At 34.4% G+C, this 22,203-nt stretch overlaps 1 protein-coding gene across 4 annotated transcripts in view; it reads left to right on the top strand.

The window, feature by feature from the left end:
• Positions 1-8,485: 8,485 nt before the first annotated feature.
• LOC106051086 (zinc finger protein 578-like) overlaps positions 8,486-22,203 on the top strand; it is a 28,459-nt gene continuing 14,741 nt past the window's right edge. Inside the window, exons 1-5 of one of the 4 annotated variants that reach the window (XM_056038485.1) lie at positions 8,486-8,761; positions 10,075-10,927; positions 13,906-13,973; positions 14,592-14,715; positions 14,983-15,165. In XM_056038485.1, coding sequence (XP_055894460.1) covers positions 14,626-14,715; positions 14,983-15,165 — 273 coding nt within the window. In that variant the 5' untranslated portion in view covers positions 8,486-8,761; positions 10,075-10,927; positions 13,906-13,973; positions 14,592-14,625. Of the gene's footprint in view, positions 8,762-9,270; positions 10,928-12,288; positions 12,436-13,905; positions 13,974-14,591; positions 14,716-14,982; positions 15,166-22,203 lie in introns of those variants that run through there. The other 3 variants (XM_056038486.1, XM_056038487.1, XM_056038488.1) reach the window with 3 other exon arrangements.

Raw genomic sequence — 22,203 nt, 5'->3', positions numbered from 1 at the left:
TTGCACTTAAACTTAATCTTTGTAATCGCAGACGAATGTCTTTAATAGCATGCTTTATATTGTTGTTACGGTCGTAGCGCAGCATGGTGGGAATGACAAATGGTGCCAATTTAGATCTTGAAGGGATGTGAGGTCAAAAAGAGGAAGCCGAAATGAAGAAAGTTGAAAATGTTTACGTAATTTGTAATAATATTAAAGTATTTCCAAATTAGAACCTGAGAGTATCTGCTTATTTTGAAGAGTCTTGTGTCCTATTGTAATGTCCACATGCTAAACGATAGACCTGCAGTGATCTTAAGGATGTGCAAAATTCCGCGCAATATTTTGATGCAATGTAAGCTATTCGTTACATTAACGTTACACTAAAGTGTTTCGGGTTCTTTGTACAACTTTTAAAGACAAATAACTAACTTAAATACGTTTTTAACTCTAGAAAACTAAATTATATAACAATAATAATAATATCAACTGTGGGGATAATGACCATCATAATTACATTTAAGGCCCTTAACATTCCTAGGAACACTTTTGTTGCCTGTCATAGGGCGGTACTGCTGCAGACCTGCCAGATCTTCAGAAAATTCCTCAGCGGACACAGATAAAGGGACTACAATGAATTTTGTTTCTCTTTAACGAAACGTGACCCTGGCAGCGCCAGAGAATGAATACTCGTTCGTTTCAAACATAATAACATAATAATTGACACATAATTTGATTGGTAAGGATACACCTCGTTATTATAAATACTCACTACAAGAGGTTCTCGAGTCATATGCTATACTGGGATAGGTCTATTTTAACCGACTAAATGACAAATCTGCTGTTCATTTATAAAAAAGAAAAAATAACGCTTCCATTATTGACATCGTCGTACCACTAAATCATAAAAAAAAAACGGAGATGGAAAAAAAATATATTGGAACCTAGGCGTGTAGATAAAGCGTTTATGGAAGTTATCCAACATTTTCCAAATTAGACGTGAAGGAGGCTTACTGGCATGTACGGCTAGATGAAAAGTCTAGTCTCCTTACAACAATGATCACACCATATTGGCGCTACAGATGGTCAAGACTCCCTTTTGGACTAATGTAAGTGGAGAAATATTCCAGAAGAAGTTAACAGAAGCATTGTTAGGATTAGAAGGATGCATTAATGTGGCTGATGATATCGTGATTGTGGGATGTGGTCAGTCCAAAGAAAAAGCAGAAAAAGATCACTCTGAGAAACTGAAGAGATTAAGAGAGAGATGCAAGGAGAAATGCATTAAATTAAATGAAATGAAAACAGTAGAGAAACAAGACCAGAAAAGTTTCATGGGACACTGCATTAGTGCGCAAGGCATAAAGCCTGACATAAAGAAGATCAAAGCTATTCTGAAAATGAAGAAACCAGAAAATAGCCAGGAAGCAAGAAAAGTATGTGAAATGGGGCATTCAACAAGATAAAAACAATGATTACCAATACTCCAGTCCTTATATTCTATAACCCTGACAAGAAACTGGAAATACAAGTGGACAGTAGTCAACATGGACTTGGAGCTGTACTAAAAAAAGGACAACCAATAGAATTTGCCTCTAGAGCATTGACGCCAACTGAAAAACGGTGGGCTTAAGTTGAAAAAGAACTACGTACCGTAGTTTTTGGGTTACAAAGAGTTAATCAATATACATTTGGAAGATTTGTCATAATAGTAAATGATCATAAGCCACTTACAAACATCTTAAGGAAGCATCTAAACTATCCTCCAAAAAGATTACAAAACTTGATGTTAAGGAGCAATCGTTATGATTTCTCATTTCAGTGAGTAGAAGGAAACAGTTTACACATTGCAGACACAATATCACGACTGTGCAATCAAGAGGAGAAGCAAGATGAAGTTTTTAACATATGCCAGACACAAGTTGTGGACATACCGGATCCGTTATTAGAAAGAATAAAACAAGAAACAGACTTAGATGATACTTTAAGTAAATTATCAAAGCAAATTATGAATGGATGGCCTCAAAGAAAACAAGATTTAGACAACACGATAAAACCTTATTTTGATTTTGCTAGTACTTTAAGACTTAGTAATGGAGTAATCTTGAAAGGAGAAAGGGTAGTCATACCTTTCAGTATGCGTCAAGAAATGAAGAAAAACCTACACACAGCACACATTGCATATGACGAAATGATGAGGAGGGCCCAACAGACGATATTCTGGCCAGACATGGCTGATGAAATAGGCAGATGGCAGAGACATGCACTGTTTGTCACGAAAGAAAACCTATGAACCAGAGAAAAACACTTATACAACATGATGAAGGAAAAGTTCCATGGGAAAAGGTTGGAGCTGACCTTATGGAAGTGGATGGAAGACAGTATCTAATAACTGAATTATTACTCTAATTTTATTGAGTAAGATTATCTGTCAAAAACAACATCACAAGATGTGATTAGAAAATTGAAAGGACAATTTGCTCGTTTTGGTGTCCCAAAATATGTTAGTAACAGATGGCGGTCCACAGTTTACTTCAAATGAATTTTTGAGATTCACAAGGCGATGGAACATCACTCACATCAGATCAGATCCTGGTTATCCGAGAGCAAATGGGAAGGCTGAATCTGCTGTAAAGATAATGAAGAACTTAATACTGAAAACTAAACGTAATGGTGATGATCCATATGAAGCTTTACTGGAACTCAGAAATACACCTCGTCATGTACTGGATTTAACCCAGCTGAAATGTGCCTCGAAAGAAGTCCTCGGACATTGATTCCCAGCACTTCAAAGTGTTTAAGTGAACATGTCGTAGCTGAGAAGAAAGAGAATTACAAACGACAAGTAAAAAAAACAATATGATAAGCAAGCTCGGGATCTACCAAAACTCCATCTTGGGCAAACTATTTATTACCAAAACCCAGGTCAAACAGGATGGTATCCGGGAATAATCACGGAACAACTATATCCAAGATCTTATAAGATCAAGGGAGATAATGGAGGATTCTACATACGCAACAGATTTCATATTAGGCGTGGTGGGAAGCGTGGTCGAGAGGCTAAGTGCGCTTGAACTTGGCTTGGCTACCTAGAAGGGGGCTCAGAAAACTAACTCCTAGATACCCCCTCCCCCCACCGGTCCACAAATGAGATTGGACCAAAAGCGCTCTGAGCATGCTATAAGCATGAAAGTAGCGCTATATAAAAGCTATAATAATAATAATAAAATAGGCCAAGGAAAACTATTTTGAAAGACACTGATGTATATGATGGGAATGTTTTGGATGATGATGATGATGATAATGAAAGGCCAGAATTTTTGGATAACTGTTCTCAACATGCAGCACAGTCTGAAGTTGTTTCTCATGTACCAGAATTTTTATGACAATATTAATATACATGTTGAAATATTTATTCTATATGTGTCACATTCTCAATTGAAATGTATTTTTATTTTTAGTTGTTACAATATTTATAAAATAAGATGTGTTATTAATTTTGTTATTTTAATTGCAAATATTTCTGATATATGTTCTGTTGGCTATAGCAGTGATGCCCAAAATACGGCCACATCCGGCCCGCGACGTGTTTCTATCCGGCCCGCCGAAACGTTGGCACTAAGTGTAGAAAATCCCTTCTCCCAAAAAAAAAATAATTCAAAAAATTATTTTCCTAAGTTAGGGTAAATGGATTGGTACCAATAATAAACCAACATATTTGTTTTATATAGAAAGAAAGGCTCTTTTGAAAGAATATAACATTCAACAACTTTAGGGAACCAAACACATAAGTAAATAAGGGGGCATTTTGATTTGAGACGCGATTGTTAGATAACATTTTAAATGGAGAAAATTTACCAAAAAGAGACAAGAAAAGTGGTCGGCTGTAAGGCAAGCTACAGAGTTTTCGCATTTTAAGTAGAAGCCATTTTCCGACGGTGAATGCATAGAAAAGTGTGAAAAAAAGAACGTCGTTGAAGCTGTCAACCTTTCTCATAACAATTATGAGTGAAACATATGGGGAAATATCTCCATTCAAAACTGACAAACAAACCAGATCTCAAAATGTTTTCTATTGCCGCTGAAGAGTCTACCGACATAACTGATACCATTCAAAATCTTGGTGTTTATTCGCTGTACAAACAGCAGTTTTGAAATCAGAGAAGTTAGTAGCTATGAGGAGCATTCATGTGACACCACCGGCGAAGTCATGTTAAAAGTTTCAACCAACACAGAGGCTCTTTTTCTTCTTTGGGACAAATTTGTAGAAATGACTACTGATAATGCCACAAGTTTGGCTGACAGCAAGAGTTATTAGAAAATTGTAAGACAAATGGAATGGAGCCTCTGTGGCTTCATTCACCAATAAAATCTGTGTGGCCAGATGTTGATGTGATGATGATCGTGTTCAGAGTCGTTTCTAAAATTCATATACGGCTAATGTGTCAGGTGCCCAGACAGAGCTGTAACTGGAACTGATTGACAAAGCTAGACATCCCTGCTTGACAAAGTTCGAGTATTGCATACGAAAATAAACTTTACGGAAACAACTAAACCAAAACAACTAAATAAACAAAAACGAAACAACTAATCAACCCTACCTGCCAACACTAAGGTAACTAAGCATAAGTCCCGTTCACAGAGGCGTCCTTGGTTGCATGACAAATTGACTTCGGTAGATTTTTTTACTATATAAAGTAACCATTCCCGAAGATTTTTACCGCCACTTTTACAGCAAATCATGAATGGAAACTTAATTGTCATAGAAGATGTTACAGAGTTAAGTGTGTACAAACCAATTTGTGACTTATATAGCTGTAAAGCTTTATAACTGATTTTCTTAGCCAATATAGACTAATTAGTCAAACCTGTATTTCGTGTATTTTCTTGTTTACGACATTGATTGAATTGTAATGCCAGTTGGGATTTTTTTTTTTAAATCACATTTGACACACATCTCGTATGGTGAATGAACATGCTAAAATAAGTCTTATTTTTTGTGAGCTAAAAGGTGGTCGACGTAACAAAGATGACCCATGGAAATTCTTTCAAGACCATGCTTAGGCGCCAACTTATATACCTTTACAATGTATATTCTAAATGTGAGTTAAATAAGAGATTTACTAAAAGAGTCAATACATTTTTAGAGTGTCATTTATTATCTTTGTTTATAATGGGGGATATAAGTTAAGTCTGCGAGTGAGTTGGTCTAAATAAGATTACAATAGTGAGTCAATAAGTCTACACTCTTTACCAACTTTTGTTTAGATCTATATCTTATCTTATCTTATATAATACAGACGTTACTTCAAAAAAGAAGATGATTACGTCCTACGCGTCATGCATTTAGTCATGCATATTAACCAATGACTTAAATTCTGCCAAGTCACTGGTTTTCCTGGCTAGCTCAGGCAACCCATTCCATGCTCTAATAGCACTAGGGAAGAAGGAGTATTTGTACAAATTTGTCCTAGCATATGGGACGAGGAATGTGCCTTTATCTTTGTGTCTTTCAGAGTATTTTATTAAATTTTGTTTTTGTATTTGAAGATTATGGTTCAGTGTTTTATGTATTATTGCTACTTTACTTTTGAGCCTTCTGTCCTGAAGGCTTTCTAAATTTAGTGATTTTACTAAAGGTGTTATTCTAGTCAAATATGAATATTCGTTTGTTATGAATCGCACTGCTCTATTTTGTGTCTGTTCTAGTTTTTTATGTTTTCTTGAGTTGAGGGGTCCCAAACAGAGGATGCATATTCTATTATTGGCCTAACCAAGGTTAAATAACATTTTAGTTTTATGTTCTTATTTGATTTATAGAAATTTCTTTTAATAAATCCTAATGCTTTGTTTGATTTTTTTGTAGTTTCATCAATATGTGGATTCCATGACAGTTTTTCATTTATTATAACACCTAGGTATTTTGCGTTTTTAGTCTGTGTTACTGGTTTGCCATGAATAAGATAAGTGGAATTAATTTGTTTTAGTTTTTTTGTTACTCTTAACAACTGACATTTTTCTGGGTGGAAAGACATGCTCCAATTTGATTCCCATTTCTGTAATTCATCTAATTCTCCTTGTAAAATATCTGTGTCTTGTGTTGTTTTTATTGTTCTATATATTATGCAATCGTCTGCAAATAATCTGACTTTTGTTCCTGAAGTAATGCAATTTGGTAAATCATTTATGTAAATTAAAAATAGTAGTGGACCCAAGACTGTTCCTTGAGGTACACCTGAGTTTTGCTGTTATCTGTGTTGATTTAGAGCCATTTATTATTACAGTTTGTTCTCTCCCTATCAGAAAGTCTTTAATCCACTGATGCAGTGGACCATTAATGCCGAAATATTTTAATTTTTAAGCAAACTATGGTGGTGAACTTTGTCAAAAGCCTTAGAAAAATCTAGTAAGATAGCATCTATTTGTTCACTATTATCTAAACCTTTTGAAAAATCATCAATTAGTCCTATTAGTTGTGTTTCACATGATCTATATTTCCTAAAGCCATGTTGGTATGGTGTGAGGACATTATGTTTGTCTAAGTGGTTTATGATGTTGCTACATATTATGTGTTCTAGGATTTTACATGTGATGCTGGTAAGTGATACTGGTCTGTAGTTTCCTGGGTCAGATTTTTCTCCTTTTTTAAATAGGGGGGTGACATTAGCTTCTTTCCAGTCCTTTGGTACTCTGCCCTGGTTAAGTGAAGCCTGAAAGAGTATTTTGAACACTGGGGCTAGCTCATTACTTAATTCTTTGAGTAATCTAGCTGGAATACCATCAGGTCCAGAAACTTTATTTGGTTTGGTGTTGGCTAATAGTTTTTGAATTCCATTTTCTTGTACTACTATATCTTCTATGTTGTCTACTTGGTTCAAATTCAGTAATATGTCTTTGTCTCCTGGGGCTGAGAATGCTGATGCAAAGTATTTGTTTAGAATGTTTGCTTTAGTTTCATTATCATTATGTATTATGTTATGTTCATCTTTTAATGGCGCTACGCCTGTTGTTTCCATTTTCTTAGACTTAATGTATGACCATAGGTTTTTGTTGTTGTCTTTAGATATTACATTGTTTATGTATTCACTCTGCAGCTGTCTGCTTACTTTTTAGGTTAAGTGTTTAATTTTTATATACTTTTTGTAAACTCTTTCTGCATTAGTTTCTTTAAATTTTCTATATAGGTTTTCCTTCTGTTTACAAAGCTTCTTTAGTCTATTATTAAACCAGCATTTATTTATTTTGTTTGATGTGTATTTAGTTGGTATTTGATTTTCTATAATGCTTTTAAGATGGTTTTTAATGAAATTCCAGAGGTCATCGACTGGTTGGTTAATGTCTTTTTCTAATAAGAATGTTTGTTGAAAGTTTAATGCAGCTTGGTGTAGTTGTGTTAGGTTACATTTATTCCAGAGTAAGATTTTTCTTTTGGGTTTTGTATTGGCTACTGCTTTTATCTGACTGTGTATTTTTATGATCTCATGGTCTGATAGACCAGGGATAATATCATAATCAACTACTAATCCAGGTCTGTTGGTTAAGAAGAGATCTAATGTGTTGTTTAATCTAGTTGGCTTTTTAATGATTTGATCTAAACTTAGGTTGTGTAAAGTTTCTATGAAAAGCTCATTTATGTCCTTAAGGTTTTGGTGTTTATCTATGGTTAGTGTTTTCCAATTTATATCAGGTAGGTTGAAATCACCCATAATCCAAAAAACTGCATTTTTATTTGTCTCTTTAAGTGTCGTAATCTGATTACATAGTTCCTGCATGTATTCTAAACTAGAATTTGGTGGTCTGTAAATGCTGCCTATTATTAGGGATGTTGAGGTGGTATTAATTTTACAAAATGTTGATTCTACATTTTTTGAGTTAGGTAAGGTAATTTCTTCTGCTATAAGAGTGTTTTTTATTGCTAAAAGAACTCCTCCATGATTATCAGCCCTATCTTTTCTAAAAATTTCATAATTACTATTGAAAATTTCTGCATTATAAATTTCAGGATGTAGCCAAGTTTCTGTGCCTGCAATTATAGTATTGGAATCAACCATACAAAATAGAATCAATGATGTATTTATGATTAACTGAAAAATCTGAATAAAAATTTCTGCCTTCAAGTTATTAGTTGTTTTTTTCACTAACTAGAATCCCAAATAACATCCATTCTTCTAAAATATATAATACTAAAAGCTATAAAAAGATCTGATACTGTTCCAAATATTTCTTCGCCTAATAAAATTCCAGAATCAATACAAAGTGATTGTACACGTAAACATGTAGACTTTCACACAAATGCATGTAGTGACCTATGGCTATAAACTTTATCGTTAAAGACGGCCGTACACACTACTATATATAGCTATATATATTATATAGTTTCTTTATTTTATTAATAAACAATATAAAACACTATTTATGTAAATGCTCTTGTTAAGGTTGGTAAAATCAGAATGTTTTTATAAAAATCTGGCTAAATCAGAATTTGTTTTTTTTTAAATCTGGCTATCCCTATAGTGCTGTTAACAAAATTATGACTAATAATATTTTGAACGTCAAAACCGTCAAGTTGCTAGATTCATCATCTGAGTGTGTCTGATAAACCCAGAGAATCAAGATCTAGTCTAGATCTGTATTTTATATAGTATCTAGCTCTAGACAAACCCAGAGAGTCAAGATCTAGTCTAGATATGTATTTTATAGACTAGATTAGTACTGAGGCAATATCCGCATTGCTACCCATCACCGTCACAGTCATAGTCATAGAATGGATTACTATGTTACAGTATGTACTATCTATAGTCTAGTTATAGACAGTATGGACATGGAGTATAGATTTACTTTACTACAAACTAGACAATATATTGACTATAATCAGTTAATCACTATATCTATATATTATATAGATCTATAATTTATCTATAAATTTATATATTAATATTATATACAGTGTAAAGTGTAATACAGTAACTTGAGTAACATAGATTTAGAATTTAGATTCTATTCTATATTGAACATTCCATCTTAATCTAGACTAGAGTGACTAGAGATAGCAGAGAGTCTAGATTCTAGATCTGATCTATCATCATGAATGTCATGATCATCTAGAATTATACTAATATAGCTAGTTTGTAGTTACACTTAGACGTAAACTAAACTGAGAAAACTGTAAATGAATATTATTGTCTAATATTGAATATAGATCTAATATAATAATAGAGTACTCAGTAGTATACACACTTTTTTTTTTTTTTTTACTTTTACAATATGACAATATATTTAACTATATAGAGCCTAGAGTCCTAGACTAGATCTTTCTACATCTTTTATCAGTTTCTGAGTGTTTTTCCATTACTGGCCAGGTGTCAAAGGTGTCACAATCACATTAATTAGCTTTCAGGCTAAAAATTAAAGAATAAAGTGGAAGTCTCAAAACTCTGGGGTATCATAGTATAGTATCTAGATCTAATAAATATAATTAATACTAATTATTAATACTAGACAGTAATATCTATTTTAAAATCTGTCTATATATAGAGTAAACTGACATCTATTAAACAAGTAAAAGCTAAGTTGCCAACATTTTTTATGTTTGAATTTGTGTATCTCCATAAAAATTAGACCTAGGAAAAAACTGTTAGCCTAAGTTTTGTCTAAGACTAAGACCCTATGGTAGATATATGGAATAATATGGTAAATATGGGACCCTTTGTCAGTGCTATATTATATATTTCTTGTGGCCTAATCTATAAGCTGTATGAGCTTGTAAATTATGTTTTATGACTACGTGTTAAATACGCTTGGTGTTGGTGACCTAATTGGCACCTTGACCGATGGAACCTGTCAATTAATAATTTGCTCCTTCCCCTTTCCCCGCAATATTGTTCTCACTATAGTGTTGGTGACCTTATTGGCACCTTGACCGATGGAACCTGTCAATTAATAATTGGCTCCTTCCCCTTTCCCCGCAATATTGTTCTCACTATAGTAACAATGTTTTCATACTGTGATGATGTGCCTGTATGTTGCTTTTCTCAGTGAAATGTTAATTAATTTAATATCTGCAATGGCAGCATTTAATACTTCAATATCATGCAGAATACCTTGCTTATGCCGATGACATTGCCTTATTGGGTAAAGAAACCTCTGACATCGCTAGAGCCTTCATACAACTAGAAGAAGCATCTCGACCAGCAGGACTTGAGGTCAATGACAGTAAAACCAAGTACATCACAATGACAAGAGACAATCAAACAGAGGGACAAAATATCAAAATCAAAGACCACGAATTTGAAAACGTCCAAACTTTCAAATATCTAGGAAGTACTATTAATTTCAAAAATGACCTACTAACAGAAATAAAGGAAAGAATAGCAGCAGGCAACAGGGCATTTTATAGCACCCACCATCTACTTAAGAGCAAAATGATTTCAAGTAAAACCAAGAAAATAATATACAAAACTATAATAAGACCAGCAGCAATGTATGGAAGTGAGACCTGGACACTGACAAAGACATCTGAAAATTTACTTAACACTTGGGAAAGAAAAATCCTTAGGAAAATCTATCGTGCCATACAGGATGAAACAGGGTGGAGGACACGCACTAACCATGAGTTATATCAATTATATGAAGACCCACCAATAGTGAACGAAATAAAAAAGAACAGACTACGTTGGGCAGGTCACCTTGAAAGAATGTCAGACAACAGAGGGGCGAAAATCGTATACAGACAAAAACCAAAAGGCAGGCGACTCAAAGGCAGACCCTGAATGCGATGGATAGATGACGTGGAAGCAGATCTGAAGCAGCTTGGGGCTAGGGCGTGGAGACGAAAGGCCCAGGAGAGATCTGAATGGAAGGATGTGTTAAAGCAGGCCAGAGCCCTCCATGAGCTGTAGCGCCACTGGGATGGATGGATGATCATGCAGAATCCAAAATATAGGCCTACGTGAGTAGTAGTGATGAGTCTAAAAAAGAATAAGTTAAGTTTTAATTCACAATGTAATCTGTATCTTTTAAATTAAAGATTCATTTTATTTTTTAATAAGTTGGGATTTTTTTTAAAAAAATAGTATGTTCGAGAACTCCAGTTACAATAAAATGTCCATTAAACATCAAAATACCTATTAGAATCATACACCCCCTAAAAACCCTCTAATTGATATTCATGGCGTCAATAGACGCCATTTTTAATAGAGCACACATGTGTCCCCATCTATCTAGAAGCCTAATAATCGAATTTCATCTTGATAAACAGTATTCAACATTAAAAATAGCACTAAGCCTAACATAAGCTCCTTCTTCCCAAAAGGTCAAAAAATGTAAGTTTACATACCTATAAACTTTGTTTTGAATTTGAACCTTGCTATTGTTAGAAAATCAACCAAACACTTGAAGAAAGAAAACGAAAATGGTGCATGGGCAGTACCAATGTAGTATTTTTGCTGTAATCTTCAAAATAAGTAAGATTTTATAATAATATCGTTGGGTGTTCAAGAAGTACCTAGTTTTGAAGGTGTTCAATAGATGTAAGCAACTATTAGTATAATTATATTTATTAAAATAGTCTGCTGAGAGTCTGCTCTATTCTAAGACAAATTATTCTATGTAATATATTTTGAAAATGTGAGTTTTTATCGGAAGTTGTCTTCATCAGGCTCATTTTGGTCCATCTTATCATAAATATCATTTAAAATGTTTTGACAGCTAGATCTAGATATTTGTAGCATCTGAATCGCTATCAATAAGATATCCAGCCATGTCTATTTTTATTTACATTTTTTTAGTCCATTATGCTACGTCACTTCCACTTTGGCCATTGAAGCTGATTTTCAAATCTCGTTATTTTTTACACTTTTAAATTACTTATTCGAAGTGCCTATTCCCAACCAGTTGAGAATAGGCTTTAGACCTATTCCCAGTCATCTGTGTTCAGGTCAAATAAGGTCAAAACCCTATTCCCAGTCAACTGTTGACCAGAAGTGGTTCTTATGTTAAAAGTCAAACAAGATTACAGGAATCATACATGCTGATGCTCTGTCCATAGTCACTGATTTGATTTGTAGTTTTAATATAGATCTAGTAAATCTAGATATATATAATCGTTCAAAAAAAATTTTCTTCACATTCAAAAAGGTGCTGGTATGCGTACCGTCACAAAAAAAAAGCCCCTTTGTCCTGTATATGAATTGTTCAAAAAATGTTCATAAATTATAATTAGTCTATAGGTCATTCATAAATAATAAATTAAAATTATAAACATAAACTAAGAATGCTTACAAAGAAAGACTTAATAAATAAAGTTATTTTTTTCTCTGAATCTTTTCTTCTACTATGTACACAAATGTGTATAACAAACCAAATATGCACAACATATCATACTTTAAAGAGCTAAAACTTGTTAAAAGTGGCGCATCAGAATCAGAAGTGAACAAAGTTGGTGCATGAAAGCAAAAGGTTGGTAACCCCTGCGCTAGAATGATGATGGAACGTTATAACACATATAAAAAATATCAACAAGCAGTATAAGGCCTATAAATATATTTTCTCTCTCTCTATCTCTCGTCTTAATTTGCATATAACTGAAATAGTTACTGATATAGTGCATTAAAAATTCTAGAAAATTTCTAATGTTTTAAGAAAAGTGAATACATGAATTCAAGAATATAAAAATAGTAAGAATGGTGTTAAAAAACTATTTGACCTAGATATCTAGATCCAATTGAAATTGAAAAAGTCTTAATGTGGCTTAACAAAGATGGCGAAGACGGTTTTAGGAGTCAGTTATTTATAGAGATCGGGTCTAAATTAAGGAAATCCTATGCTGAACTGGGAGTCAACCCCTTAGTAAGGTTGTGACAGAGCGTTGCATGAGGTTTGCGGGATTTACTCAGAATTAAATTAAACAGAATTAAACAGAATTATTACGATATACTGTATGACTTTGCTACACGCAAGGTTCGTTAGGTAATTCTGTACGTTGTATAAAATGAATAAAATGCATAGACGAATTTATTTTCTGATACAAACTCTTAAATTTTTACTTATTGTACGCTTCCCAACCCAAACTTCGCCCCGCGAAATCCATTTCGCATAGGGCCCCACAATGGTTAAGTCCAGTCCTGCTATTTACATATATATATATATATATATATATATATATATATATATATATATATATATATATATATATATATATATATATATATATATATATACTGATAAAAAATGGGAATCTAGATGTAGAATATATTTTATAAGTCAAAATAGAATCAAAATAATTTTTTATGTTTTTTTATACACATTTACAATAAACTTTAAAAATAACACCTTGAAAAACCATTAAAATGAAAAAATCTTGTTAATCTCTATTAATTAAGATGGGTGACCTTGATTAACACTTAGATGCACTTTACACATAGGACATTATGTCACATAATTATTTCATTTATTAAAAAAAAAAAATAATGTCCATTAGCAATAAGACAGGATAATAAGATATGTTTTATGAGACAAACTAAAATTTAATGTACTGTTATGTTAAAAATAATTAAATGAATACTTAAGATAATGATTTTTTATATTTTTTTTATAAAGAAAAAAATTGACTAAACATTTTTCTGATTTAAAAAAAAAATCTTATATAGATTCACTATTTTGTTTAGAGGTGAAATTTTTCTTTTTTAAAGTAATAGATTGTGCAGTAATTGTAGTTATAATCATTGGTATATTTTTGTTTATGTGTTAAACACATAGTTATTGCTTTGATATCATTAATAATTGTAATTTAAGAATGAATTGTAGATATTAATTAATTTTCACACTCTTTAATCTTAATTTAGAATTTTATTCAAAAGATTAATAGTTGTAATGTTTTTCTGCTATCATAGATATTGGATATTTTTCTCGTTTTTTTTTTTTTATCAGATCCAGCATTTAATCAAATTGTGTTGACATTTGAAGAACTAAGTTTAATTCAAACTAGACAGACACAGGTAAGACCAATTTGTTATATAAGGGTTAAATTTAATTAATTAACGGCATTTTAAAATATATTATTTTCAATATAGAAATGATAAAAATTATTTCTCCCCTTTTTATAAACTGAAACTTAATATTTTATGTTGGGTTATATTTCTTTATCTGTGATTAATGTAATTAGACATCTCACTAATTTTTTTTTTCAATCTCTTTAAAAAATCTAGTATCTTTAATGAATGACATTAATTAGTTTAAAAAAAGAATCATCATACTATTAATTTAGAAAGACACCTGAAAACCAATTTCACTCTTTGTCATTGATGACAGAGCAAGACTTCACCAATGATCTCAAAAAAGTCAAGAAAAAAGATAACAACTTTTAAATATTTTGCTATTTTTGTGTACAGAAATGGATAGTCTTTTTTTTTCTTAATTTTTACAGAATTGTTTGATTGATCACTATTTAATTTCATTTTGTTTTCATAGGAGCAATTATTGTAGTTTCATAGTCACACAATCTGAATGATGCCTTATGAAGACATTTTTTAAAAATTCATTTAAATTTTGGTTAATATCTATGTTTAATGACATTTCAAATTTTAATTAAAAAACTCATGATTCTGTTGATGTAGACATCTGAAGAACTGATTCAAAGAAGATTTAAAGATGGATGACATAAAACAAGACTTTACCAGCGATCTAAAAAATGTCATAAAAATTGAGATGTTAGAATCATCTATTGACCCAGAGACACAGGTAAGATTAATGTTTATTAGGGTGAAAACTAAATTAAATTATTTGCTTTTTTAAAATATTATTTTTTATGTATAAAAATGATAAAAATTGTATTCCCCCATTTATAAGTTGGCACTTTTTAATATTCTGAAATATTTCTATGTCAGAGAAGAATATAAGGATCGCCCTGAACATAATTTTCCTTCATTATGTAGCTTTAAAAAAAGTTTCTTAATATTTTTAATGAATGATAATAAATTATAATGAATTAACATTCTATTTATAAAGACATCTGAAGACCAAATTCTAATATCATCCATGATGACAGACACAGAGCAAGACTTCACCAATGATCTCAAAAATGTCATGAAAATAGAAAAGTTAGAATCTTCCTTACATTCAGAGACACTGGAAATTACATCCACTGGTCAAACTTTTGAAGAATTTTTAGCTGAAGGAAAAGAAAGACAGGTAATACAATTGTTTAAAAAACATAAAAATAATGTTTACAGCACACATGGTAGTAGCAGTGGCACATAAATATTCAGTAGGTTTAGTAATTGTAATCCTAGTACCTAGTAGGAACTGTTCCTGCAACAGTAGTAGACTGACAACCTGAGGGATCCTGTGAAGAAAACACAAATAAGTTAGTAAATATCTCTCATGCACCTTTTTGATGCCCTTCATTAAGATGACTGCCAGATTGATAAAATTGTTTGTGTCAGAGTTATCAAAAAACTAAGTTACATATAAATATTATTAAAATAAAATGTATGAGAGGGAAAAATATGATTCAAGTAAGCATCATTGAGATCATTTGTGGGATAGAATCAATAAAGCTATGTTTGCCTTTTCAACTCTTCAAACTATCTGGCGCTCTAAGGCATTATCTCTACACAACAAGATACGAATCTATAATACAAACGTTAAGTCTGTCCTTCTATATGGTTCAGAAACTTGGAGTCACTAAAACAAATATGGAAAAGCTCCAGACCTTTGTTAACAGATGCCTTCGCCGAATATTAGGAATTAGGTGGCCAGAAACGATAACTACTATCGATTTGTGGGAGAAAACTAGACAAAAGCCCATAGCCCAAGACATCACAAAACAAAAATGGAGCTGGATAGGACACACCCAGCGAAAACCAGCTACCAATGTTGCAAGGCAGGCACTTGACTGGAACCCACAAGGAAAGAGGAAAGTGGGCAGACCCAAGCAAACCTGGAAGAGGTCAGTCATCAGTGAAGCTGAGGGTACTGGAATGACATGGGAGCAAATAAAGAAAGCTGCTGAGAACCAAGTTCGGTGGAGAGGTGGTTGCCCTATGCTCCTCTGTGAGTGCACAGGATTAAGCAGCAGCAAGGGGCAGATAACTATGGTTACAAATGTAGACAACCGTAGTGTCATTAATAATACTATATGAAGATATAGCATCGATATAAAATAATACAATGTTAATATATAAGAAAGCAAAAATATAATATTGCAATGATAGGGAATGCGGTTGTGTGCACGCACATTCCCATTAAATGAAACAAGTATAGTAAAGGTATTTAGACTCAATCTTTGTCCTTAATGTAATATCAAGAATCATACTCAGTTGGAGAAGACTGTTTAATTGTGTTTGTTGGCCTATCCTAAAATGCTTTAGGTCTCTCTTTATATATATAGATGGGACTTTTTGTTGAATGGGTGGGCAAGAAAGCTAGTTGCTTTTCCCACATGTATCTACATACGAGAGATGTCAGACTTCAGGTCAGATTTATAGTCTATATTCGTTGCCCATGGTACCGTGTGAGTAGGGACTTAAACAGTTCAACAAATATGTCTCTGTCCAGCCTGTTCTATTCTTAGGGTGGTGTGTATCCTACATGTGTGTGGGGGTGAGATGTGCATAGTTAATAAGCTGCTTGAGAAGTGTCTATTGTCCCGTTGGTCACCCGTCCAGCAGTCAATAATTAAAACTTAACTCTAGAGAAGCTAGTTTATGTTTGAAGTTGAGTTTCATCCTGTTAGAACCTGTACATTTGTCCAGACGAGGGGAGATAAGTCATAGAAGAATTTAGTAATGGGTGGACAAGAAAATAATGTGTTAAGTTAAAAATAAATGTTTCTCATGAATTGCTGGGAAACCTCAAATGACCTTTTGTATGCAAGTTTCGTATCATCACAGGTGTATTGATTAACTTTTCCTTACATTGTACTTAGTAGATGATGACTTCCTATCTTATAAAAAACAGACATTACTAAAAAAAGAAGATGATTTAATTCTATTCATGTCTATAAATCAGTGGTCTTCAGCCTTTTTTGACCTACCACCCCTCTTTCCGTAATTATTAAAAAATCTGCCAATGCCCCCTCTAAGAAAAATACTTACAAAGAAGTGCAAGAAGGCAAAATTTGAACAAAATTTAATAATTTTTATGCTGTCAATAACACTTATCCGGTTGCATGCGGAAGGTGATCTTCTTTGACGAGCTTAGTGGGTGATGGCATTACGGATGTGCCCCCCTCCCCCCCCCCCCCCCAGCTCTATAAAGATCCGATCACACTCTGATTCGACCTTACTGGCATAGAAGCAAGTACCATGCCGCAGATGTCCTCTGAGAGAGACGGTTGAAGAGCTCTCACAAAAGCTGCGTGACCAACATTTGAGACTCAAAGAAAAGCCATTATTAAAAACATGCACAAAAGACGGAAAGAAAACTTAAAAAGACCGCCAGCGGACAGCGGCTATGCCTGCATAAAATTTGGGAAAATGTGCAAGTGAAAATTGGGTTTGCGTAGTTATGTGAAACATTACACTCAGTCTTAAAGACCAACTGATGAGGTTGTTGTTTTTTTTAATTGAGATAGCTATTGATTTGTATAGTAGATAGCAATAAAGTTAGTTCCTAAAAATGTGAGATTATAGAAAAGCATATTCATTCATATTAGAAAAAATAATTTGAAAGTGTCAAAAATAATGAGATTTGAAAATCAGCTTCATGGCCAAAAGTGGAAGTGACGTAGTCTAGGGACTGAAAAAATGTAATAAAAAATAGACATGGTCATAGCTGGATTACGTTGTTGATAGCGATTCCGATGGTATAATGATGTATCTTTATATAGACTCTAGTTGTAACTGTCAAACAATTTTAAATTATACTTGTGATGGGATGGACCAAAATGACCCTGAAGAAAAATAATGGTAATCTACTTTTTCAAAATAGGTTAAGGTTAAAGCTATTTGCTAGTGTAGTACAGGGTGTTGATTAACTAGCTTTTAATGGACTTAACATTGTTAATGTTTTTTCCCCCATATGGCCTATTTAGGGACTACTAGGTTAAAAATCACTATATTAAATGGATAAAGTCTATAATTTAGGCCCAGCACCTCGATCAGATCAGTCTAGATATATATAGGCCAAATACTACTATTACTAGATCTAGGCTTGATCTAATCAAATTTAGTTCTTAATTTAGGTCTACTTCATACATCATTAAAGATCTGAGAAAAGAAGTTCTAGTTAATTCTACTTCTTGTTCAAAAGCAGTAGATCTTGAACTAGAATAATCCTAAAGCAGTAACACACAAAGCCGTCATCATCATCATCATCAAACTCCATTAGAGCCAGGGCTTGATGAAAGCTTACAGCCTGATCAGTGGGTGGAATTAGCCCTCCCTGGTGGGCCAAAGAGTCTGCGATTGTGTTGCCAGTCACACCTATGTGACTCGGTACCCACTGCATTATTACAGGGGTGCCATAGCGTTGTTTGAGGTTATGTGAAGCCATGATGACAGTGTTGATATTGGGGGGCCATGGTCCGGGGCTTTGCAAAGCCTGTAGTACAGATTTTGAGTCAGTGACCACAACAATCTGAGTTGCCCTCAAATGTCCCTCGCCGAGTTGAGTCAATGACTTTTAAGGCTTCACAGACTGCCATGGTCTCCGCATCAAAACTGCAAACACTACCACATGGTCCAAAGATTTTGACTGTGTAAGAGCCAAGAAAGTCGATGTAGGCTTCATAGCCTGCTCTTCCAGAATCTATTGATGCCGACCCATCAGTGTATGCAAAAAATAGCACTGGGCTTGAAGGTATTAATGGTCTCCAGAGCTAGGATTTGAAGGTCGTTAGATAAACGGCTTTGCTTAGTGCCATTAGGGTCTACTAATTTCAAGCGTATGTCTGGGGTTGTTGGGCGACACCAAGGGGGAAGGGGATGAAAGCGTTGAATGTTTTGTCGGTTGGTGGAGAGGCCAGCTTCATCAGATAGTCTAGTGGCATGATGCATAAAAGACTGCATCTGGATACGTCTTCTGCATCTCCAACCATCCACTAGTTTTCTAGCTGGGAGGTATTCATCCAGCCTTTTATACCGCTCATAGCAGGTCAGTACTGACCTTTCCCTCTTAAGGGTTAGTGGACCTATATTAGCCATTATTTCAGCCGCATTTACTGGACTTGTGCTAAAGGTTCCACAGACAAATCTTAGTGCTTGGGACTGTATTTTATCAAGTTGTTCAAGAGCAGTCCTAGAGCCATAAATTTGCACAGGTAGGCTGTAGTCTATCTGTGATCGGACTGCTCCTAAATACAGGATGGGAGCATGTCTGCTCGGGCTCCCCACTTCGTGGATGCCAGCTTCCGCACAATGCAAAGTTTCCCTGAGGCCTTTCTTACAACATCCTGGATGTGCTCCGTTGAGGGAGCGCTGGAAAGGTTGCCCGAGAATGCCAGTCCCGAGCGTGAACAGAGAATAGACCGTCTTGGAGGTGTTTATTTCTAGCCTCCATTTTTGTGTGTATGAGCAGAGCGTATGGATGTCTTCTTGTAGCACTTTTTGTATAGAGGTTGCGCTCCTTCCGGATTTCCAAAGGACAATATCATCAGCATATAGCAGCTTTTGGCATTTTAGCTGAGCCGGTAGGTCATTTATGAAGGCCGTGAAAAGTGCGCATGACAGGACGGAGCCCTGGGGGAGGCCGTGCTCGAGGGTCATTTCCCCTGAGACTTCTCCGTACATCCTTGTTCTTATTGTACGCTCTTGTAGGAAATCTCTAATCCATTAATATATCCGTCCCCGCACCACCACGGCTCTTATCTTATGAAGCAAACCAGGCCGCCATACTTTATCATATGCCTGTTTTAAGTCAATGAAGACTGCATATGTGCTTTCGGTCCTTTGGAATCCATCTGCTACGCTCTGCACAAAGATGTTGACTTGGTCTATAGCGGACATTCCAGCCCTGAAACCAGCCTGTTCTGGAGCTATAAGACTGCACTCTCAAGGTACCAAACCAGACGCTCATTTACCATTTTTTCAGCCATCTTTCCCACACAAGATGTGAGTGAGATGGGCCTGTAGCCCTCAGCAGTGGAAGCATCTTTTCCCTTTTTTTTTTGGTATAGGAATAATGGTGGCACGTTTCCAGGTTCTAGGGTTCTATTTACGAATGCCAAGAGCACGGCCCTTCCTTTCCCCCATACATGCATTTCGGGGGTGATACCATCGGGACCGGGAGCCTTTTTAAGCTGGCATTTCCTTATGGCAGCATTAAGCTCGCCTATCGAGAATGGGGAGTTCATCATTCCCTCAGCACTTTCAGTCTGTGGTTCCTTTCGGTCTTTTTTTTTCATCAGCTTTGCGAGCTTTATCAATGGCTTTGGACATTGGGGACTTCTTGGCAGCCTTGTTGATCTTAGCAAAATATTTGTTCAACAAGGTGGCAATTTTCTTTTTCGTTGAAATGGTTACCCCACTCGGTGAAGATAATGGGGTTGCTGTTTTCGTACGCCCAGCATTTTCGAGATTTCTCAGTAGACTCCAAGCCTTAGAGCTATCCCTTAGGTTTAACCTTGCACAGGTGTTGGTCCAACGTTCTCGTTTTTCCCTGTTAACAGACGTTTTGACTAGTAGGCTGAGTCTGTTGTATTTCTGCCTGAGTGTTAGATTGTTTGGGTTCTTTTGGACCTTTTTGTATGCCCTTCTCCGAGCCATAACAAGTTTGTTGATTTCAGCCGTCCAAAAGTTTTTGAATTTTTTACAAGGGTAAGTTCGAGAAATAAACCATAAATTGCATAACTTGACTAAAATGAAACATGTGAACTGAGGCGCGTGGTACTTTGTGTGGACTGAAACGCTGTTCATTTGACTAGATGTGGTAAAAGTCGACAAACATTATCATGCAAAGCCATAAATTGCATAATTTGACCTAATTTCTCCAACTCTAATATTCACTTTTTTTAAATTGGTCTGTTTTTAGTCGCCTTTCCAGAAGAATTTAAGAAATTAATTGTACATAAAATAAATGAGAAATGGACGAGCTCTCATCCAAATCACAAGAAAGATGATGCTTACTATAAGCTATCCCGACAAGACCAACGTCTAATCTTTCGACTCAGGACTGGACACAACAGAATGCGACAACACATGTGCCGGAAGCTAAAAATTGGAACCAGTGAAATCTGCCCATGTGGAGTATCACCAGAGAATGCCGACCACGTCTTCCAAAACTGCTCTCTTTACCAAGTGGCCCGTATAAGACACTGGGCCCAAAACACCCCAATAGAAAGAAAACTATATGGAGAGCTCCCTGATTTGGAAACCACTGCGCAGTTCATCTCATATATTGTTCTAGTCATCTGAACGCTCCAACATAACAATGAGAACGAAGAAGAAGAAGTCGCCTTTGTTTTCAGAAATTGGTGTTCCTATAAAAAGGAATCGGGAAACACGCTAAACCGTAAACTGAATAATTTGACATAGTTTCCCAGTTACTACGTTATCGAAGATACTGATCTCGAGTGGCTTTGAGATTGTGAAATTTAATAGTCAATAACCGCACATATCTAAATAATTACAAAAAAATGTGTATAATATTTCGTATGTATGTTTTTTTTAAGCATTATTAACTAAAAAAAATTATTACACCGGATTCTGTGTTTGACCCCAAAACATTTTTAGTTCGTCTCTAATCTTTTTGATCAAAGACATTGACATTATTATCATTATACAAAAATTGTGTTAAATAATTTGCAGTGATTACACACAAAAATTAATCTCATTGTCATGACTTTCTTTCAAATCCCAAGAATAGTCCCTTTTTAAATTATTGAATATTAGGGCCTACTGTTTTTAGGTTTTATTTAATTGAAAATTTAGTTTTATTTTAAATCTAAACATTATTTTTGCTTAATTTACTACAAAATGAAATTAAGCTAATGGGAACCTTGTGCCTCTTGTTGTATGACAATATTAGAAATTTCAGGCTTTAAATTAGCCAAAGCAAGGCTACATTTAGCCTGTTTCTTTGCTTACTCATTAAGTTTGTTTGTAAGCACTAAATTCAGTTTAACAACGTATGTTATGGAATTTTACTGAAACCTTTAAGTGCAGCTATATCTCTGTTGTGACTTTTGTGTTAACATTTTTTTTACTGAAGACATAAGTTGGTAAATCTATTTTTTCCTGCAACTCAATTTCAACATCAGTATCATGTTTAATAATTGTCTTTATATAA

This window comes from Biomphalaria glabrata, chromosome 8 (assembly GCF_947242115.1).
Source record: "Biomphalaria glabrata chromosome 8, xgBioGlab47.1, whole genome shotgun sequence".
NCBI classification, from domain to species: Eukaryota; Metazoa; Mollusca; class Gastropoda; family Planorbidae; genus Biomphalaria; species Biomphalaria glabrata.
Note: the sequence above shows the minus strand (reverse complement) of the source record. Positions and strands in the feature narration are given on the sequence as shown.